The 24,473-nt window shown below is 35.3% G+C and overlaps 1 protein-coding gene across 1 annotated transcript in view; it reads right to left on the minus strand.

Moving 5' to 3' along the window:
- Positions 1 to 406: 406 nt before the first annotated feature.
- The window catches only part of PGM5 (phosphoglucomutase 5), a 53,528-nt gene continuing 29,461 nt past the window's right edge, over positions 407 to 24,473 (minus strand). Inside the window, exons 7-11 of the mRNA XM_039362314.1 lie at positions 21,527 to 21,642; positions 19,063 to 19,198; positions 17,019 to 17,202; positions 16,365 to 16,499; positions 407 to 4,119 (exon numbers count right to left, since the gene is read on the minus strand). Coding sequence (XP_039218248.1) covers positions 4,030 to 4,119; positions 16,365 to 16,499; positions 17,019 to 17,202; positions 19,063 to 19,198; positions 21,527 to 21,642 — 661 coding nt within the window. The 3' untranslated portion in view covers positions 407 to 4,029. The remainder of the gene's footprint in view (positions 4,120 to 16,364; positions 16,500 to 17,018; positions 17,203 to 19,062; positions 19,199 to 21,526; positions 21,643 to 24,473) is intronic.

The raw sequence follows: 24,473 nt of genomic DNA on the forward strand, positions 1-24,473 counted from the left end.
GTCTTCTGGATGGTTTTGCAGTTTCACAATCTAGTCTATAGCCTTGAGATTTCCCTGAATGTAAGAAAGTGCTGCCATCTGCTGATATGGAGGTCGTGTGTTTGTAACAAAATAAAAACAAAAGTTAACACATCTCCAATCCTTTTTCATGGATTGGTTCTAATCAGTAAATGACTTCAAAACCTATGACAATTTGTATGCATTTTAATTCAAAAGTTGTATATCATTTATGAAGATCTCTTAAATTGTTCTCAGTTTTTAACTTGCTCCATATATAGTATATTCTCCAGCAAATCTTTATACCTCTTATGAAAGGTCAGCATGAAATAAACCAAACTAGCTACTTGTTGCTGTGGGCAGCCAAAAAATTATATACTGTGTAATGTTATATAAAACAGAACAAAAGTATTTGACTTACAAAAAATCTGTTTAATAATACTGCAATAAAACACTGTGCAAAGATAAATCAGTGCCTCATTTACCTAGACACAGCTTTAAAGAAAAACCTGTTGCATTAGAGCAAGTTGTGTTCCATCAGCGATTTCATGCAAGGCATATATGACACAGCAGTTTATTAAATGTCATAGTAAGTTTTGACACATATCAAAGAATCCAAGTCAGTTACTTAAAACACAGCAGCATTCAAGATTGCACTAAAAAGGAAGGCTTGCCATTGCAATGTTACTAGACTATGAACGTTTCAGATTGCACAAAAGCCACTGTAATGACTAACAGTCATACCTCAGCTTCCCAAGAAGAAAAATATTTGAATTAGTGACATTTAGAAGTTTTATGTCACAATTTTGTGCTATGGATGGAGCTTTGCAGACTTGTTTCTGAGTTTGTAAAACAGGAGTGTCCAACTTTGGCAACTTTTAAGACTTGTGGACTTCAACTCCCAGAATTCCCCAGTCAGCATTTTGGGAGTTGAAGTCCACAAGTCTTAAAGTTGCCAAGGTTGGACACCCCTGTTTTACAAACTCAGAAACGCTTTTCAATATCCTAGCATTCACTGAGCAAGCCTCCTTCCCCTGCCATATTATTCCCTGACTTTTTAGTAAGACATTGGGCAAGCTTTTCATTAACTGAACTAGGCAACTATTTCTAAAACCTCTATTACAGTTCCACGAACAACCTAGATGGTGTTTTAGTTGGGAAACTTTCCCTCTTCAGCTCCATACACTCTCATGCACCCCAAAGCCCTGTCTCTTGATTAAAAGAAAAAACTTGGAAAATGGAATTTTAATTTCTTTGTCCAGAGTTATGCAAAACAGTACATTTTAATTCCAATGCCAGCTGTTTCCACTGTCTTCCTGCTTTCCTTTTTTTTCAGCTTTCTTCTACCATTTGAGGTTTTAAGAGCAGGGGTGTCCAATCTTGGCTACTACGAGACGTGTAGATTTCAACTGTCAGATTTTTCTATCCAGAATGGGGAATTCTGGGTGGCTGGGGAATTCTGGGAATTGAAGTCTACAATTCTTAAAGTTGCCAAGGTTGGGCACCCTTGTTTTAGATATGAAAACCAGGTTTTGTGCTGCTTTAGCTTGAAAAGATCCAAAATTCCACTTGCAAAGTTGAGGAAATTATCTGCTGTAAAAAAGTGATGGGTTTTTTAAAAATGGTTTCCAATGTAATGTTTCAGAGATGTTGATAAGGAATATATAGAAGCAGGAATCTTACACTTCCAACATGACATAACATTTAAATATTTTAATGTTATACGGGGATGGATTCAGTAGCAGAATCCTAATTTGTCGAGTCATATTCACATACAAAAGAATTAAATTCCACTATGTATTTCCAACTATATAAGAGCATACAGTCCTTAAAAGAAAGATTATGCCATCTCTGTCATTAAATGTGATATTCAATTGTCACACATTTGCAATAACCAAACAGCACTTCCAACTTTCTGAATTATGATTATAAATCAGTGCATGACAATGGAACACACCACACAGACCTATTTTCTCCACCTTATCCAAATTAATACGTTTGTGGAGTCCTTGATCCTCTCTGTTTGCTTGCAGACATTTCATTACCCAACTAGATAACATCACCATCACCATCGTCATCAGTGAATGTGGTTTTTCTGCCTGTTCATGCCCTGCCAGGGTTGGAGGGCATGTGGTTTTCTCCTTGGTATTTACTTGATTAGGGTATTGTTTTCTGCTGGATTGTTTGTCTGATGTCAATCCCTGCTTATCTGGGTATTGGCTCTGGGAAAGGAATAGTTTCCTTTTTATTTTTTTTATTGTCTCTTATGAATAGTGTTTTTTTTAAAGAATCAGCTGATCCATCTGTATAAAAGTTGGAACTCTGCTGTGATAACTAGCCCTTTTAAAAAGTGGAACATAAATATATCTTGAAAGGTATTTTTTAAAGATTTTGAATTAAATTAATTTTAATTAAATATTCGTATATGAGAGAACGATAGTGAACATGCAGACGAGTGAGAGGGAAGTAGTCTAAAGATTTACTTCTAAAAACAGAAACTGATAACCAAAGGGGAGGGATCACTGTCAAGCTAGCTGCACAGTAGGAGATAAATCCACAATAGAAATCTTCATCAGCTAATAGCAAAAGGCATTTATCTTAAACTGAAGCTGCATAGAGTTGAATCCGATTAGAAGGTGGATGAAGAAATAAGTAGAAAAAAAGCAGTCCCATTTTTAAACTACAAGCAGAGAGACCACACACACAAACCAGATATGCTGGTGATGGTAGTTAGGAGTAACAGCAGACATGAACAAAACATGAAAGCTGTTTGCCAAACAGATTGCTGCAAGATAATTTCTCATTTTTCCATTTAAATACGTAAGATTTAATACATAAAGTGTGTATAAATGTAGCAGCTGGTGCATAAAATTGTACTCGTTAGTCTTAAAACTTGAGCTGAGAAATTAGGAGTGGCAATTGCCAGCATGCTTTGAAAAAGATAATCGGCTAACTAAAATCTCAGGATAAAGCTGCAGAATTAGGCATATTTATGGAAGATTATATTTTAAGGCACTCAGAGGACCTATTTCCAAATAAACCTGTTGAGCTACATATTTGTAACCTCTAACACAGATTAGAATAGCCCCACCTGCGGATTCTGCTCATGATTCTGCATTTCTTGGATTCAATGGCTATGTTCACACAACACGAACTTATTCATGATTAACTCATAGTTTACTTAATTTTCAAAATTTGCAGAAATTACTGAACCATAAATTAACCACACAGACCAGGGTCACAAAGCCACTAGGTCAAAATGTGATTGGCTAGTTTGTGGTTCATTGTATTACACAAATTCTTTGTCTCAGAAAGGACAAAATTACTGACATTCTAAGTTGTTCCACCCTCTGGGACGTCAACCATCTGAAGAGCGAGCCCTGTATTTTAATTCAAAATCAATCCATCATAACTACCAGATGGGTTTAGAAAATAAGGTAACCCAAGAATAATATTTTATTTTTGAGGTTTTAAAGATGTCCTTGACTATCATAAGAGTGCTTTCTTTTTAAATTATGATGGGAGATTTATAAAACACTATTACCAAAAATCTATGTTTTTCAGCCAGCACTAGCTAAGGCAGGGGTGTCAAACTCGCAATGTCCTGTGACGTTTCTTGACGTATTGTGACTTTTTTGCCATTGCCGGCAATGGGGTGGGTGCGGTTTCGCTATGATGCATCTGGCCTGCAGGCCGGCAGTTTGACACCCCTGAGCTAAGGAAACATGTAGCCTATTTTCGCCTTGCAAATGCAAACACAGGAATCTTTTTTAATCATCTCTTCTGAACACATCTGTTCAGAGAGCCCTGGTTTTGATTATTTGCACCACAAGAAGAGGCTGAAGCTATAATAGACAAGTGCATGTTTTTCTTAACAATGAAATTCAAAATGAATTTTGTCCACCCCCCCCCTCCCCCCAACTGCCCTCAAGCCCTTAGACTAATATAAGGCACAAAAGAACTGGTGTGCTTGAGCAATGCCTTCATTCTTCCTTGTCCTTCCATGGTTGGCCCTGAGTCAGCAATCCTCCTTCAGGTGATGACCGTAGGACCCTTACGACCTGTCCTCTCATGAATCTGAGATATTTTCAGCGCGATGGCGATGAGTGGACTCAGAACTGCCTAGAGAAGAAAACAAATTTGAACATTTAAACCAGTGGTTTATGTATCAAAAAGGAAAAAGTTACTTAATGCCCATCAATATATGTGTATGTTAAGTTGGCCGACTCCACCAATTTGTTTCCATAAATGACCATGTCTTTCAAAATTCATGTTTAAAGTAGAAAAGGAATTGGGTATTAAAAATGCAACAAATAGTACGTGACTAAAACATGCATAATGTTAATAGGAAGGAAGATACCTGACTGATTTGTTCACGTTGAAGATTTTGTCTCCCAGGCTTCACATGGAAGGTAACATACCAAGCTTTGGATAATATTTCAAAATGCCAGCTTGACAACAAAGGGTGTGCGTGTATGTTTAATACTAAAAATGTGATGTTAATTAAGCTAGCAAGGTGGGAGACTAGATATAGGATACTTGACTGCTATTTTTATATGTATTATGTATTTTATGTATTTTATCTATTTTATTGTAGATCACCCAGAGACATCTAAGTCAGATGGGAGGCTATATAAGTCAAATAAATAATAATTTAAATTTAAATAACTTATTTAATTAAACTACACAACATTTGCCTATCCCAGGGCCTCAGGAAAGACTCGACAGGGGAACAAAAATGCCAAATCCAATCTAAATATGAGACCAACTATAATAATAATAGTAATTTGCATTTACTTGGAATCGGATGCTAAAAGTATGCCTTTATTTGTGTAAAGATAGGACACCTTAATTTTTTTTCGGTGAAAAAAAATGGATATTTTCAGGAACAAAGTAGAAATGTTGAATTGATTTTAACAATTAGCATTATTTACAAATTGAAAATCATTTTATTTATTTATGAGTTGATATGTTCAGCAACTGCTGGTCAAGAAAAGGTTGGAACAAATGTTATCTTTGCCGTAGCCCCACCTACTGATCCAGGAGAGACTCCATATTTGTATTTACTCCTTCAAAGAAGTACAGGAATCAAGAGCAATTTAAGGTGCTTCCTTGGCATCTGAAAGCCTCTGTAGAAAAATAAATCTGTCTTGCTAGGCTACAGTCTGTTCTGCCCCCACCCACTCTTTCATAGATCCAGGCACTGAGTCAAGACTTCCACTATATCTCCATGGACCTTGGACGAGAGATAGGTCACTGGTTATCATCAGCATATTAATTTTTTGGGGGGTGCCTTGGAGTCAGTGTTGACTCTTGGCAATAGCATGACAACTCCTACAATTTTTTTGGCAAGATTTCAGAAGTGATTTGCCATTGCTTCCTTTCAAGGGCTGAGAAAAAGAAAGTGATTGGCGCAGAATCACCCAGTTGAGTTCATACTTCACCTCAAACCCAGGGTTGTAAATGTAGATGTTAAAAAAAACTGAAATGTCCAAAGGGTCAAATTGTCCCATGAATACCTCATTTAAAAAGTTCTGCCTACCCTGAAAAAGACGTTTTAAAAAAAAAGTTCCATGTTTGGAAAAAATATGGTTTGTTTCTATAAATTATTTAATGAAATATTATTTTCAAGCATTAACCTGGAAGCTTTTATGACTTTGTAAACCTTACTGTGGATGGGAAACTGATATAACAGAGGAAGAGTGTACTTAATGTCTAATGTCAAATGTAATATTTCATTCATATCCATTAATTAAAAAAAACAACCCAAAATCAATACTGTACTAACACCAACTCTAACCCAACAAATAAATTCTATATCACATAGTGATTTTAGAAACATCCCTCTTAAACAGAAAACTCAGAAAGATTTTTGGCTGAAATCACATTAGCTGATCATAAATAAGAAAGGAACCACTTATATTTGCCTAAATACTGCTCCGTAATACAGTGCATTATGAAAACAGGAACTTGTTTAATTTATTACATTTTTAATAGTATGTGATTCAAGTGGTTCCAAGATCTGTTTCACAAAACAGTGACATCATTTTAAGGGTGGAGGACGTGTTGCATTAATATATATCTGAAATGTTATTGTCTTCTGCTTCCAGCAAAACTCGACATATCTTTTTTCTGAAAAATGAAAACAATCTTCTAAAAAAAGATATATGATGCGCTGAAAAGAAATATCTATTTATCTTTCTTTACAACTTGCTTTCCCCCCAGTACTCTTATACCTGTAATGTAATATTACAAATACAATGGGCTTTCTAAGGCACTACAAGGCTAAGGACAGGTAATCTTTCTTCTAAGGGATGAAATGGGAATTTGGTACTATAAAAATCCAGAAATAGAGTAGCTAGTTATACATCCATTAGAGAAAAATAATAATACTGAGCATGAATGGGGTTGGTCTTTCAACTTTTGAGGAATTGTTGAGGATTCTGTCTTAAAATGTCTGCTTAGTCTCTAAACATCCTCTTCATGCAAGGAAGAAGGGGAAAAGTGGTAATATATAAGTAGATGGATAGATAAGATAGATGATAAATGATAGATAGATAGAGATAGATAGATAGATAGATAGATAGATAGAGATAGATAGATAGATATAGAGAAAGAAGAAACTACAAGGCAAAAACATGACTATAACGCAAAATATAAACTCAGTTTTTTGCTTTTATAAAGTACTTGTTTAATTGAAATCAGTTAATTTTTCTCTAAAAATACTTTTCTTCAATTGAATCACCTGTGCAAATCCTGTCTTCAATATATTTCTGTTCAGTTCACTAATTTCTCTTCTGCTAACCATCTCATTCTCTAATCTCTACCAATCAACACAGGGCCATCTCTCCCTTTATGCCAGCCATTTCATTCATGCTTCACCTGCTCTATCCAGTCACCCCACTCTTCCCTTCTCTCCTCAATAATTTACTCAGCACTTTAGAAAAACAAAACTGCTATCAAATTTTACATTTTTGGCGGGTGTTTCAGGTCTGAACAATGCACAATTAGTGTACCATCAAAGCTCACACCCTCCAGAGCATACAAAAACTCAAAGAAATAATGCAAGATAGGTAGATGTAGAGAGACCTGGCCCATAAAAGAGTTATGTTCAATGTTCAATGGACAACATTGAATGGATAATATCATCATGAACAGTTACTGTAATGTAAAATAGGGCCCTCTCCTGCATTCATGGAGGTTTCTAGCTAAGATGTGGCAGGAGGACAGGCACTGCCAGAGAGCATTTCGTTAAAAAAGAGCCATAGTTTTTTCTTCTTTTATTTCAGAGGACACCTGGATTTGTGCTGTACTTCACTTCACATCCAATTGTACTTTGTAATATGCATTATCAAACAATGCATTCTCTGTGCACCATTCTGAAAATTCACAGGATGTAAATGGAAAACAAAACACTTGTTAGACTGTGTATGTGAAATGGTACTATTTGTGAATTGAGAGGATTCTTGCTAGGTAGATCACAAGGATCCACTTAAGGCAATGGGACTTTACTTCGAAGTACGTAATTGCCCCTGCTTCCTTGTTAAGGGGCAAAATAGCAGGGATCCATGTGTTTCATTAATGTTTGAGTAGCTTATGGGACATTCCAAAGAATATAACCAAAGGTGCTGTCACTATTTATCAAATACCTTATTTTTTTAAATCATGCAAATTATATCACCTCTATTGAGGTTTGAGTCCATATCTGTTTTTTCCAAAACAATCTTTTCCCAACTGAGTTCTCCAAATGTGTTCAATGCCTTTCATCACTAGCTGGCACAGCTGATTGTTACAGTATTTGTTTTTAAAAAAGAGAACACTTTCTTTGTTTTAGATTGTGCATACAGTTACATTGTACAAAACACCGACAGGTGAGTGACACTATTCTGTGTAAGAGGAAATGGAAATGCCTTCCGGTTGCTAAGGGGTGTGTTTTAAAAAAATCAAGATGGCAGCCACGATCCTGTAATTGAAAGTCTATTTGGTTTTAAGCATGCTGCATATATCACAAGGAAGTGGATTTTGATTGTACTATCATAGCTACCATCTTAACTTTTTTTCCCAACACTGCTCTTTTCATTGTTCTTCCGATCCAAATAACAATTTTTCATAAGCCGCCAACTTTTCAATAGCAAAATTGCTTTCTGGGAAAATATTATTCAGGAACAGTCTGCTAAGCCAGTTTTAAATTCTATTATCTGACTCTTTCTGCGTAAAGTAAGAATAAACATATTTATAGTAATTTTATTAAACATTACAGTTACAAAGATAAAACTAATAGAAACTAAGAAACCCTAAAATAATAAAAAGAAATGATAGCAGGTGCAGGGAAAAGAAAAAAGAAAAGAATAAGAACATAGTAAAGGAAAAGAAAAGAAATATATAAAGAAATGATTTCCCCTTTCCTCAGAACAAGTATAAACAATTTGCTAACTTATCACCCTCTCTTAAAGTACAACAAATTACCTCTATTTGCCTTGTCTCATCTCTTATCTATAAACAAAGGACAGGAATATATGATACAGTTAGTAAATAGATAATCCAGTCAAGTACAATAAATTATATCTAAAATTAGTTCCGCTATTGATTCAAAATGTGCAATAATTATTTTATTATTCTGTTCACCTTTTCATCTGCAGCTAGTTGGGAACATGATATAAATGAATTTAGTACAGTCATAGTTTCAATTGATAAAGAAATAAAATCAAATTATAAGAGTACATAGAAGTCCAAGGTTCTATTTATTATAACTAATAAAAGGCAGGCAAAGGTTATGGCTTTTGAATAATACTAAGACAAACAGGGGCACTTTTTCAATTAATTATCAATAATGATGCACATGATTTCCAGTTCTGTAGTATTCAAACTGCTTGCTATTCCAGTTATAAAGTGAAATAAACATTTTGTTCACAAAATTACAGTTGGTGATAAGCAGGTATTTGGTCTGGTATCCCAGCGGCTTCCATAGTAGCCAATGTTTTACTTTGTTTCATTGGTATGTTAAAACAATGATTCCTGATTTGAGGAAACTTGTTCCACCCAACTCATATATCAGTGATGGCAAAACTTTTAGAGACCGAGTGCCTAAACTGCAACCCAAAACCACTTATGCATCATCGGGTGCCGGGTGGATGTGGCCCATTGGGTGGGTGTGGCCCATTGGGTGAGCGTGGCTGTGGTGGTAACGGCAGACTGGTGTGACTAAAAAGTTCAATCAATCAATTCCAACTTTGCAAGATCTTTTTTTTCCCCAGGAGAAGTTGAAATTGATTGATTGATTGAACCCCCCCCCCCTTTTTTTGCACATGGTGATGGAGACCTAAAGCGAAAAGGTTTTATAAAACCCAGCTGAAGGCCTAGGACTGGAGCGACGGTGCATGTACCCACAGAGAGGGCTCTGAGTGCCGCCTCTGGCACCCGTGCCATAGGTTCGCCACCACTGTCATATATGATCCCATTTTCTGCCTCTTGGGATCAAAAACATCCAGGTGATCAGCCCATCTGGGTTCCACTTAAGATGCCTGACTTTGTGTTAAGAGGCCAGAAGAAGTATAATTACAAAGCAAGTTTGGTATGTGGAGGCAGATATTATAACAAGACCAGATGAAATAAGTAAATTAACTTACATCTAACCTTGGGGAAGAATTATGGACAAGGCGTTTTGCCTTAAGTGCTTTGAATCATGTTCTTCCTTCAGATGGTAATAATCGATTAATATTTTTGCTTAGTTATGTAATAAGCTCATGTGTAATAAATTATGTAATATTTATATATATATATATATGTGTGTGTGTGTGTGTGTGTGTGTGTGCATCCAAATTTAGCATGTATTTGGAGAGATATAAAGCACCAAGTTCAATAGGCTTACATAAACACAAGCATGTAGGCCATGATAGATTGAGAGCCTGAAACCTTCCAAATCATTTTCAATAATGATCTTATTATATTATAGTCCTCAATGTACAGTTGTAATTGAGCCTGGAATGATAGTTATAATTTCTTGCAGTCATTAAGCCAGTCACCATGTCACCGTGTCTGATTTTACAACCTTTTTTGCGCTGGTTGTTAACTGAATGCAATGGTTGTTAAGTAAATCCCTTTTATTCAGTGGATTATTTTTAAAGTCAAAACTAGAACTAAACACTGGAAACTGGTAAAAAAAAAGTAAAAATCATGGTCATTTGACCATAGGATAGTGCAAATGGTTGTAAATGCAACAGCTGCCAAGCAAACAAAATAGAGTCATGTGATCCTCTGTGTGTGTGGGGGGGGGGCTGTCGGAACTTCAAAATCAGATTATAAGTACTTTTTTGGGGGGTGGGTGGGTCTGTAACTTTGAATGGTCACTAAGTGATCAATCATTAAGCAAGGACTACATGCATGACATGAACATCTAAAAGTTACAGTTCAACATCTACACAACCAATCTCCGTGGGTGATAAGGAGAATTTTACGACTTGAAGTCAGACAGTTAAGGAGGACTACAACTCCTAGCATCCTGGACAGCACTAACAATGGCCATAGGACTGTCATCTGATATATCACCAAATACCTCAAAATCATCTAGAGTCCAGGTTTTAGATTATTCTCCATAAAATATGTGTGGTAAATCAGTTGCCTTGTCTACTGTGCCAAATAGTTACTTCTACCAAGTCTGTTAATGAAAACTGATCAAATGTAGCAAAAAATTCCAAAAAATGTGTCTTCTGCCTTCATGATGTAAGGCAACAAGGCACTTTTTAAACAATGTCTGTGAATTTCATGTAGACCGTGCATTAAAGGGAAAATAAAACTTTACTAGAATAATATACTCTGTATCTTGATGTGTTCCATTTTAGCAATGCTCAAATTTGAGGAGTGAAGTTGCTTTTCTCATAAATCATCTGATCTTTCGCACTGCAAAATCATCTTGGAATTTACATAACCATCCTGCATGTTGGCCATATACTGAATTACGGTCACTATAAATTGTGTTAATTCAAAAGCAGCTGTGGACACCAACCATCCCATGAGGTCAGATGAATTTGGCAGCTAAATTCATTTATTTATGACTCAACTGCAATGTTATCCAAATGATTTTGGGGGAGGGGGAAGAATTTCATTTTGTAGTGGTGAAACTCTGCTGAGGTTGTGAGCCATCTGTTTCCCCACTGGAAAGAACACCTGCCTCGTTTTTCTTCCAGACATCTGAATGTTAAACCCAGAACTTTTAAGGTAGGGTTTTCAAACATTTTCTTAACCTCAGATCCACAGAATGTTAGCCATAGCATTTTTTTTTTTTTTTTTGCAGGAGACTAAATCAGCCCTATCCTTTTCACTGCACCTCAGAAAAACTGGCACGGTTGCGGTCAAGTTAACTTGACTCCTCATTTTCACCTTCTCTTCTAAGCGTAGGAGATGAACAGCTATAAGTTTCTTGCAGTTTATAAATTTTATTTTATTTTCTTCCTTACTAATTGATTTCATTTCCTTTCTGCATGGAAGGACTTTCTGCTCCAAGATGGAGAACAGCTTAGACAAGGTACTGGCTGAACAAGGGATTTTTGGAAGAAAGCATGGATTGTCCTCAGCTTTCAAAAACTGGAAGGAATAAACGGCTCTAACCCAGTGGTTCTCAACTTTTTTAATGTCGCGACCCCCAACTGGTCGTAAGTCGAGGACTACTCAACCGGTCGTAAGTCGAGGACTACTCAACTGGTGCAGCACCGTTTGCAGAATGGGACTTTTGGCGGGCTCAGCAGGGCAGAGACAGCCTGGACAATTCCTATTGGCTTTTGAAAGCCAATAGAATTAGACTCTATTCAAGAGAGTCTATTCTATTGGCTTTCAAAAGCCAATAGAATAAAAGGGAGTAGCACAGCTAAGGAAAAGGGGAAAAAAATGGCAGACTGCGTTGTTCGGCGACCCCCGTGAAATGGTTGTTTGACCTCAAATGGGGTCCCGACCCACAGGTTGAGAACCACTGCTCTAACCAAAGCTGAGAATCAGAATTAGGGGGTCCTTCTTCTTTTTTAGTTAATCCCCTTCTGTCCAAAGTTTTTGCACAATGCAAAGCAATCAGATTTCTTTTACACTATTATTATTAGTCACCTGAAGTTATTTTTAAGACAAAATACATTTTAAACTAAAAAAAAAAAAGTAATATATGAGCTTGGTTTGTCCATGACAACTAATACTGGTAGTTGTACAAGAGATTGAAAAAATGTATTATTTGGAATGGTTGAATTATTTGGGTTCAGGTAGTAGTGAATCTAGAGCAGTGGTTCTCAACCTGTGGGTCGGGACCCCATTTGGGGTCGAATGATCATTTCACGGGGGTCACCAAACCATGGTGTCCACCATTTTTTTCCCTTTTCCCTAGCTGTCCTACTCCCTCTTACTGGTGGCCACATCCACTTGGGGGTCACCATAACATGGGGAACTGTATTATGGGGTCACGGCATTAGAAAGGTTGAGAATCACTGATCTAGAGAATAAACATTAAACTTTTGAAGTATTTGTTTTGTACATACTGCATTCACGGTGCTTAAGGTTTCTCATGTAAATGCATTGCATTTCTGAATGTGCTTCAAAACTAATTTCAGAGACTGTTCTTTATGTAGGTAACAGAAATTATCTTTGCATTTTGACCAGGTTTTGTTTATCTCATTGAATATTTCCCCACTTTTGATATAACTGTACTTGTGTAGACTGCATCGATAATAAAATATACCTAATAACTTTTTTACTGTGCTGGAACGGATCATGTTCTTGCTGCCATTGATAAAACAGTGCAATTTGTCTTTTTTTTTTAAAATGCTGCTTAAGCAACTAAGAGGGCAATGGAAAATAAAGAGGAAGCAAAAAAGCTATATTACAGAACAAAGGGAAATCAATCAATAATTGTAATAACTATACTTCAATGCTTTCAAGTGTCACTGAGATTTTGTTGTATATTTCTATTTTTTAACAGAATAACAGAATTGGAAGGGACCTTGGAGGTCTTCTAGTCCAATCCCCCACTCCGGCAGGAAGTCCTATACCATTTCAGACAAATGCCCAGCCTCTTCTTAAAAACCTCTAGGGTTGGAGTACCCACAACTTCTGGAGGGAAGTTGTTCCACTGATTAAATTATTCAAACTCTCAGGAAATTTCTTCTTAGTTCCAGGTTGGTTCCCTCCTTGATTAGTTTCCATCCATTGCTTCTTGCCTGGCCTTTTGAAACAAATCTTTCTAAAACATTGCTATGGTTTTAAATGAATCTCCACTGAAATTTAATTTTGAATCTATAAGTGTGTACATAAGCGTACCTCATAATTACAACATATCTTCTTTCTCTGGGTTTATTTTTCTCCCAAAATGATTCTATAGGATCTACCTTTATCAATAGTGCTCTGCTGGGTAAAAGTTACCGTAAATGTCTTGAGAAATGAACCATGTTTTATGAAAAGCAAATATTCTGTACACTAATTTCAAATCATTCATTGAAAATGGCATTTGAAACATGATTATTGCTCAGTAATCAGAGATTCTATATAACAGAGTTACTACTAACAATACCTACTCTTACCCTTTATATTTAACAGAAGCTAATTCAAAACTGCTATAGATGAAGCATTTTCCATCAAAGAGGAAATGATAGGAAAAAAATCTTTTTAAAAAAATTCCTGCATAGGAGATGCTGCCTAAATCCCAGACACAGAGTCATTTGACAAAGCTTTAATTGTGTAGTGTTTTTGGACTCAATAAAATCATGGTGTTCTCCACTTTTTACCTCATGACTTCTATTTATTCTGGTTTGAATAATTACCACAATGATCCAATCTTTTTTGCAAAAGGGTTTCCCCTTGATCTTAATTAGGTGGGTCAAAATACCTCAAATAATTAGGTATTTTACTGGCAGAACATTCCCTATTGTTTTCCAGGTTATCTCAAAATACTTAAAAAAATAAATCTTGTAAAATACATAGTCTCACTTGCTAAAGGACAGGAAGTATGACTCCTGCATGCGTTTCAGAGGCTGAAAAAGCTATTAGAAATGCACTGCAGGTTCCCTCAGATGTGTCCGGAAAGGAAATCACTACATAAAGTCTTACTTTTTTCCATGACGCATCTCCAGTTGACTTATGCCCTGCCCACACTGAAAAACAACTCTCTTAAATATCATGATGTTTATGTAAAAGGCATGGCAATGAATGGTAAATTTACAGAAATACTGACGACAGGGAAATGAAGGAGTAATGGAGTTTAATAAAAAATAAAATGAAATAAAAATAAATTTCATATACAGTCTAAATTCACACATTAAAGGTAAGTGAAGATTTTTAACTACAGATTGCTGAAAAAGCTAACCCACAATTCAGGGATGAGCAATCACTTTATGGCTAGGAGATACACATTGTAAAACACCACTTCAGCTTTTTAACGGTAGTAGAGCTTATAATGAGGAAATGAGGACTATTTACTGGAGGCTAACAGAACTCGTGTACTGTGTTGATTTTTTTTTCTTTTTGGCTTTTTGTTTAATGAAAAATGTCACTGCTGCAACTGGCAGGTATCTGCCAACTCAATGTTGTGGGATACTGGATGCCATGAAAAATGGTCTGCAGATCACTTATGACTCACTGATAGATTATTTCTGCAACAGTTGGTGACTTCGGGTAAAGCAAAAACCAATTAACCCCATTATAACCTAATGCAATGTGTAAGAAATACTTGTAATCCAATTGCACTGCCTATTCTAGTAGATTACTGGGTATGAGCTGGAGATTAATTTTCTCCAAAGAGTATGTTCATTATTGCACTGGCTGGGCACAAAATAACCCAAGTCATGCCATTTCACACACAAAGAGAAATATCTTGTTATTCTAGCAACTGCAGCAAAACATTACTTGGAAAAGATTCCCAACCTCATTATTCCTAGTTATAGGCCAAAAGTTGGACCAGATATCCAAAACTTCTATGGGCAGACATTGTTGCTCATTCTTTTTTTTAAATCTCAAGATGTTACAATATGTAGTAGTAAATGAGAATGACCTTTGGGGTCAGGTTGCGGGCTAGGAAACGAGACAAGAGAGCGCTCCCAGTGGCTTAACAATCAGAGGAAAAAACTTAGGAAGGACCCACTTCCTAAGTTATCTCAGCTGATAACTAAGCATCCTAACAGTATTCCCAATATTGAAATGTTTTTTCCTTTTCTGGTTTTTATGCACTTGCTGTTTCCCAATTTATTGCTCCAATTGGTTTTTTTTTTTTCCAAATAGAAAAGGGGAAGAAAAGGAAGAAAACCATTAGCACTTAATGGATCTTTAGCAAAACATCCCAACTTAAATCTTTCCCAGATGCACTTTCCCTCTGGAAAAAAAAAGCTGGATTGGATAACTTGCTAATTTTGACAATCTCAAATACTTTTCCTACTGAGAGGCAAGATTATTCTGCAACTGTGATAGTTATCCTGAATGTAAGGTTAAGCCCTAATTTTTAATTTCGCATGTTATTCTCATCCCTCTGAAAATTAAGATACTGAACTTCATTCTCTTCTCTTGGGAAAGCCCATCTAGCAAAGATTTCCAATCAGGCAAAATTGACAGCAAGTATGAATCTGGAGATGTTGGCTGCATTCTGCTGAAACACTCCTTTAGCCTTTAACTCCTCTTTAGTACAGAATGGATTTTGTTTATAAATACAAAAAAAGAACTCTCCAGCAGCTTCGCATTTCTTCCTTACAAGGAATCCAAAAGCTGCTCGGATGTATTTCCCAAATGCAGTACTACTGCAGCATTTTATTGGAACACATCAGGAAAGTAATTCTCCAGACAAATTAGCTTAATAGCAAGCTATTTTAAAATATTAAATTTTAATTTAGATTTATGAAAGTAAATTAAAAGAGAAAGGGCGAAGTAAGTAGGTATCTGTGCATAAATCTTAATAGACTTATGTTTCCTTCTTTTCTTCCATGAGGAAATTTCATATTAAAAGAATGTATCCTATACACATGTATGGTGCACATAAAAGTAGTTTTATAGAAACAGGCAAAACCCCCAAAGACACACTCTCATTACAAACAATTTGATCTTGGCTTTTGAGCTGCCATCTTTTTAGGCATAGCAGGACAAGCTTTCTTACGTTCTGCTTTAAGGCATAGGAAGAGCAGATGAAATCTACTCTTTTTAAACCAGGGATTTATAGCCTAATTTATTTATTCATTTGGAAATGCAACTCTTGTGCTTCAAATAAATGTGCTTAGACTTGCAATCTTGCAAGTTGAGCTGCATGTGCATGTCACCCTCCTTCCCCCAAGCAGGGCTGCCAAGCCACAAAGGTTGGGATCGCTGATATATAGAATATCTTTTCCTTGGAAGTATAATTGTAATTTCTCTCTATTTACCTGTGGCTCCTTCTCATGCTTGCTAGGATCTTTTTCATAGCTCTCCGCATAGATTCTGAGGGTGGCTCGCACATGGCTCGAAGCACTTAATCTAAAGATGAGTCTGGAAGCATCAGTGAACATAATCCTCAACCCCTGTAGAGCAAATAAATATTGTATAGGCACGGAAACAGAATTCTTGAGAACAATCATTTGCTAATGTAAATGTTACTATACTATAGTATACTATACTATACTGTAGCAATTAAAAGTTCATTTGCAACAATAATTGATTTTCTTATTCAACACGAGGACATAATTTTCGACTTTATTCTATGTATCTGTACAATTGGATTTGGTTGGGTTGTCTGCTAATTAAAATAGAAATGATTCGTGTTATGCTTACTATTTTGGGCCTTGGAGATATTTTCCATTAATAAAACTGTCACATTTATAATAGCAAAAGTTAAAAATAATGCACTTTTCTATTTCTCTTCCCAGTTGCTGTGTTTGGAATCCCCTCAGATCTAGCTGTTGCTGCTGGCAGTGAAGAATAAAGCAAAAGCTAAAAATTACTCGAGTTCCCAATTATCTTGCTTAGTCTTGTCCTGGTTCTTATCAATTATTTCTCTGTCAATGATGGCATGTTATGTGAAACAAATCTCCTGGACATACCTGTCTTTTGGTCACAGTGCCATCTACGGGATCCACGTATTCAAAGCTGGTTGCTTTCTGCACAGTGTAAACATTGTTTCCAACAGCAAACTGTTGATTAGTGAAAGATTTGTCGGTGATCAAGGCTTCCAGGTCTCTCATTATGTAGTATGCCATTCTAGGATCCAGTGCTTCATAATCAAATCTTGTATGGCAAATATGAGAAGAGAAGAAATATGTAAAAAGTTAATATGTATTATTTATTTATTAAATCTGTATGGCTGCATTTATATGACTCTGACACCTGATGGTTAAAATGGGATAGAAACAGAATAAAAACAAAACCAGTAATTAAACACATAAATACATAAAAAGTAGCAACCAATCTTTCCACAATCATTTAGCCGAGAAACAGCTCGTTCACATTATCAAGGCTCTGATTTTGATGGCAATGCCAAGTTTTAATGCCTTGTGAAAGGCCAGTAGGTTTTGAGAAGGTCTGATTTGAGGGCCGGTAGGGGGTGGAAGGATGTTCATGTCAGAAAAATTAGAAATACAATGGACAATTTTAATTCTATTCAAACACCTGAGTCTGAATCTGGTTCTGTTGGACACCTGCTGTAATCTGAAATGATGGCCCGGTTACTCTTTTTTTTGCCATCCTCTTTAAGCATGTGAGCTTTATCAAGAGCCAGGGAAATCCTAAATTACCTGCTTTGCACTTTGAATGATATTGTGAAAATCAGAGGGAAGACAAGATACAACGATTAACCAGAGGTCCCTGGTATCTAAAACAGAATGACTCCATCTCTTATCTCAGTCTCACTCATCAATCTCATATAGTTAAGTACAGTTGTCAAGGATATGCTACATTTTGCCGTATTACAACCTGCTAAGGAAACATGCCTTCCTTTTTCTCCTTCATCATCTCATCTAGAGTGCCTTAGAAGTTATGAGCAAGACAGTGGTTAAAGAGGCAAGCAGTCTTCCAATCTATAAACACTCAAGTCTGTTCATTTATATCTCTGGATGGTGGAACGGGGGAGGGGGGGCAAATTTCCCAGAGAAGGAACTTATAACTCCTTTAACACATTGTCACTGGTTTGCTATGTTATGAGCTTGCCAAGGAAATGAACAAGGTTAAATAGGAAGTTTTCATTCTGCATGATAGAACTCTCTAAGTTAATACTGGAAGAAAATCTTTCTGCAAGCAGTTTACCATGTGTGGGAATTGTAGGAAACATAATCCATTCTTCTACAGGGCAACAGTTGGGAGAAAACTAATTTAGAAATACAGCTTATTCGATTGGGAAAATGTGATACAAATTTAAAATCCTTATCTAGCTGGGAACAGAGAAATAAAAGTTTTGCTAATTTGGAAAAGAATGGAAAATCCATATCCATATGTTATTTTTATACTGTCAGCTAATGCATCTCGCCAATTCGCCAGACCTATGGTTCCAAATATGATGGCATAAACTAGGGGTGTCCAACCTTGGCAAACTTTAAGATTTGTGGACTTCAGCTCCCAGAATTCCTCAGCCACACATACAATTCTGGGAGTTGAAATCCACACTCTTAAAATTGCCAAGATTGGACGACACCCCTGGTATAAACCACACTACTACAGCTTTAATATTATAATTATGGGACAATGTTTATCTATTTCATTATTTTCCTTTTATAATAAAATGCAAATAAAAGTTCAGTGAAATTAAATAATACATGGATAAAACATCTTCAACATTCTTAATACTTCTTTAGCTTTAGAATACCTGGTTTTGAATTTTTTGGGGTATGCCGTTATTCATTTTTAAAATGTCTGCAAATGAAACTCCATATCTTGGCTATATAAATTAATAGCAGTCAAACTCTATCTGAATGCAGGAGTTCACTTTACAATGATTATCACTTCTCCTTGCTCCAGTACAAACCAATATTGTAGTTATTGCCCACATCCACACTCATAATTGTAGTTACTTTTATCATTATTTCTCAAAGGCATAAAACATATGATATAAAAACCTGAATTAGAATGGCTATTAATCTGCTGATAACTCTTCACCTGCAAAAGTAGTGGCGGCCAAATTTTGTCCAATGATCTCTAACAATTTCCTCCACACCCTGCTTTCGAGCTGCCATGATTGAGAGCCAAATTAAAACAGCCCAAAGTCCATCTTTCTCTCGGATGTGGTCAGATCCTATGGGAAAAATAGTAGACATGTTATATGCTAAGAGATAATCTCAATTGGATTGGAAACAGAGATACTGCTATTCAGTGAATTACTGCACTTCCCAAATATGTCAGAATATTCTTACTATATTAAAAGTAATAGTAATAGTAATAAAGTTGGAAGGGACCTTGGAGGTCATTGACTAGTATTTGGGCAATTGATAATTTTTGCTTATGCAACATACATAAAACAACATATTTCAACTTCTCCAGACTGTCCCCGTTCCTAATTACATTTATTGACTGCATTTTTTAAAATTCCAGCATTTAAGAGACAGAACACTTTATCAATTAATAGTACACAACCAGAAAGAGCCAGTTTAATATAATGGTTAAAGGCAATGGGGTAGAAACTGGGAGACTGGGAATGCCTTAAGAAGAAAACTAGCTGGATAATTTTGGGCAAGATATTTTCTTTTAATTCTACCATAGGAAGAAGACAAAAGCAAATAATCTCTGAAAAACTTCCAAGAAAACTGCAGGGACTAATCCAGGCAGTTGTCAGAAATCAACACTAACTAGAAGCACCAAAAATGAAAAAAAAAAAAAGAGTTTTACTAAATATAAGCAAGAATGGTTCCCATATATCCTATATCATACAAGGCAAACTCAGACATTAAGAATATGATCAAGGGAAATAATGAATTTACAGACAGAAGTAATTGCACTGTTTATAAGTATCTTGATGCAATCATAAGTCAGGTTGGGAAGAAATTTAGAATTTAATGTTGTTTTTACTGATTTTTCTACTTCTTTTCTCTTCTGATTTTTCTTCTTTTCTTTTACTTTACGTGATTATGTGCATTTATTCTGGGCACCATGACAAATGGTATCATTAATACCAATGTCAATATTACTATTTAGAAATGTATATAGATTTTTAATTATTTCTTAAGATGATACTGTGAATCTAGTTCTATGCATTTAATTAATGAAATAATGAATTTTAAATTTTATGATAATTGTAATAATTTATTGACCAGGTCTTTTCACACATTTTTCCTTTTATATAGCTATTTATTCTATTCTTTAAACGGTATTTTTTAAAATAAAAGATAAAGCTTACATACCAAAGATACTAAGTATAATGGATGAAATATAAAGTAGAATCTTTTATAGATAAATACTGATCGTGCCAATATACTTTGGAAGAGTTCATCGTTAAATTTCTACTGAAAACACATATACATTTCAAGCAGAAAGCACACATTAGAAATTCATGTTCATATATGGTTAAGTTGCTGCTCTGATTCACATTTTAAGTAGACTGAGAGGGCAAGAGAGAAATCATTTAGCAATCCTACAGTCCAACTCAAAATTGAATTCGCTATTTTTCTTTATAGAAGTTTTCATGGTACATAGTGACTGGCATTAGCTTATTCAGTGGAGGGCAAAATAAAGAAACATGTGTAACTTCATCACACAAATGCTACAACTTATATATTTGCATAAGATGCTGAGACGCAAGTGCCGTGCTTTCCCGAAAGTAAGGCCTACCCCGAAAATAAGCCCTAGCTTGATTTTTAGGGGTGGGCCTAATATAAGCCATACCCCCCAAAATAAGACCCGATCTTATTTTGGGGAAAACATGGTATGTAATGGCAGCTTTGGCCACTGATGGCATCCTCCATGTACCTTCACTTTGGCATTAAAATGGTTTGGAGATCATTAAGTGCTTCCTTATGCATTATTGTTCTTCTCTTCTTCTTCACTTCCTCTTTTACCGCTTTGGGTGTCGTGAGAGATACAAAATTCTAGCTCTTGCTTTTCTGGCACCCTCAACCATTGTTAGTTGATGTTGTTGTAGTGTATCTTTGATGTTTATCCATCTTTTTCTGGGTCTGCCTCACGTTCTTTGACCTTCTCCTCTTTTTGTATATACCTCATACAGTATGGAATCCCATGATGTCCTCTCCAGGTGAACTAACTACTTTATTTGCTGTTTTTGTATGTATTTGTATGTATAATGTTCTTCCTAACCTCCCAAATGTTTTATATATAATTTAGCATGTTTTTATTGTTTGGGTAAATGCCAATATGCTGCTAATATAGGAACAAAATCTTTTTCTGCTGCATCAAAGAAGTCTTCTAGACATCCTGTATTTGCTTTTGATCAAAAAGTTCAGAATTAACAGAAACTAATCTGATGTATAGAGATTTGGGTAACATAGGAGACCTGACTCTAAGTTTAATATATTCAGCAGAAATTTATTTAATAATCTTTTTAGAGTTGTAAAATGGAGTAGGTGCTGTAGTTTAACAATATTACGAAATACTTTCAGAGTATTAATCTTACCAGTGCCAAAACTTTCTTCTCCACACAGGGAGCATCGACCAGAATCCATCAGATTTGAGAAGAACCTCCATCCTGTCGGTGTTTCATACACCGGTACTTTCATTGATTTTGCGACCCTAAAAAAAGGCATTACACAATACACCTTATAACTATACTATAGTTTTCTGAATATATGGATATAGCATTATTTAAATGCATTCATTTTAAGTAAAGCCGTGGATTAAAAACTGGATTCACAACAACCTATCACATGCCACTTCTTGTTCTTGTTTCAATGTCATATGCAAATTTGGATGAAAAAGTCAAATAATTCTATGCATGTAAGTAACATTGATACTCTAAATCGTAATTAATATTGATAGCATATTTGTTCTTCCTTTCTCTATTCTCAACACCCTAAATTACCTAAATAATAGAAAGCTAATAATCTCCAATAAACATTATTGTATTGAAATAATATAATGTATAATATATCAAGATCTATGGCAATATAATAAAAAAGAATAAAATAATTTGCAATAATTAAAACAAAAAACAATCAAACAAAGAAATGATAATAAGATCAACAAAACATTAAAGATAAGAATATCCCTCCAACATAATGACATTAGTCAACTAAGAATTGTCAAGGCAAGAAACAGACATAGGATCAATGTGCAAAGGACCATTTCCCTTTATTCACCTCTTACCATTTGCCCTAAAAATCAACAATTGTCAAATGTACAAAGAGAGGATGCAGTCTTCAAAAAAGAAGCAAAGATCAGTTGGACAAACCTTTGGAATCCTAAACACTGCAAGGTGGATTACAATTTGCAAATCAGTTACAGCAACAACTGGATCAAATAGTATTTTAATTATTTTATTTCATAGTAGTAATTTCCAGGCTTTCAATTGCATTAAATGAGAATAAGCAAACACAATTAAATCTAACTTTTTTATTCCCTCCCCCCCCTCCCTCTCTCTCTTGCAGACACACCTTTAACATACAGATACACAGAATAACTGAAATGCCAGCCAGCTTCATATCTCTTTTTATTATAATCAATATCTCTAGTATATTTTCCTAATTCTTTTACTGGAGGAATCCTTGAAATAATTTTCAGCTATCAGGAAACTCTGGCAAAAAATACAAATACTTCACAATACAATTCATTTCTAATTTACACAATTTATGATTTACAATGTCTACAACATCAGCAATCCAGGTTGTGTCACTGCAAGTACTAGCATTTCAAAAAGCAGGGTTTTATTTTAAATCATGACCTAGAGTTTCAATGGACACTAATTGAAAAACACTGCTCTACATCTTAGAAATCAGGATATAATAAAATATATCCAAAAAGGTAAACTGTAGATTGCGTGTATATTGGCCAAAGTATTATTTGGAATAAGTACAAATATTTTAATTTTAAATACGATAGGTTAATTTATGCACAATTAGCTCTGGTATGAGATCTGTATTGTGAGAGAAAATTATGATCACTGATTTAGTGCAACTTGAAGTTCAAAATATTAGCTAGCTATTTCAATCCAGAGGGTTGTCTTCAAAATCAATATAAGACAAAGTGTACCATTTTTGGTGCCAATAATACCCAATAATTGCCACTTTTAGATGTTTTTCATAGACTAAAATAGCTATAATTGCTTCTTACATATGTATAGAAAAATTCACATACTGTAGTTACAGAAGAGTATATTTTATCTTGCTGAATAAAGCAAATAGCTTGTTGTATTTTTTAAAAAAATTATTTGTCTTTACTTTGTAACTTTTCACAGTGTGTTTACAATGCAATGCAAAAACATTAGTATAAATTTCACAAGTGCTACCATATCTGGGTTACAATAATCTAATTGACCACTAAATATTGCCAAAACAGTTTACAATAACTCTCTGCTGCTGAAATGATGGTTGTCAAATTTTTGCAGCCTGATATCATAGTAATAAAGAAAATACTATAGAATGAATTTGCTTTATCTCTTACTTAAGCAGGAGGCTGGACTAGAAGACCTCCAAGGTCCCTTCCATTTCTATTCTATTCTATTCTATTCTATTCTATTCTATTCTATTCTATTCTATTCTATTCTATTCTATTCTATTCCTACAGAAATAAATTTTCAAACTGTTGCAGCTTTCCAAAGTCTTGGCATTTAATTCCCTAAATCTGAAAAGGAGACGGCAGTCACAGAATATCCCCCCCCCCAAACCGGCTTAAATAAATACCCTTCCCCCCAAACAGTAATTCAAAAAGTTAATACAAAAGGCACCAGAGTGAAACATGAAAGTAGTATCTAATCAAAATAAATATTATAAACCTGCCATACAGTACTATGCCAGTTTTCAAATCTCTGTTGGTTGAGTATGTCTATAGCAATATGTTCGCACATTAGCAAAAAATTAACTTCAACTAGTCCTCAACTTACGACCACAATTGAGCCCAAAATTTGTGTTACTATGTGAAACATTTGTTAAGTGAGTTTTGTCCATTGAGTTTTGTCTATTTTATGACTCTTCTTGCCAGAGTTGTTAAGTTAGTAACATGGTTGTTAAGTGAATCTGGCTTCCCCATTGACTTTGCTTGTTGGAAGTCTGCAAAAGGTGATTACAAGATTCCAGGATACTCCGACTGTCATAAATATGACTCAGTTGCCAAGATCTGGGTTTTGATCACATGACGATGGGAATGCTGCAATGGTTGTAAGTATGAGAAACGGCCGTAAGTCGCTTTTTCAGTGCCTTTGTAACTTCGAACAGTCACTAAATGAACTATTGTAAGTTGAGGACTACCTATACATTATGTTTGAGGGAACCAAGCCAGTGTGGCATTTAAAATTTGTGACAGAAAACATCTAACATTCCCACTCTTCACTGTATTGTGTATTATCCTTTTGAACAGATGGGAACACATTTTTTAATTCAGAAATTCTTCTAGATAAGATCTCTGGAACT

This window comes from Crotalus tigris, unplaced genomic scaffold (genome assembly GCF_016545835.1).
Source record: "Crotalus tigris isolate CLP2741 ecotype Arizona unplaced genomic scaffold, ASM1654583v1 scf7180000019422.807890, whole genome shotgun sequence".
Classification (NCBI taxonomy): domain Eukaryota; kingdom Metazoa; phylum Chordata; class Lepidosauria; order Squamata; family Viperidae; genus Crotalus; species Crotalus tigris.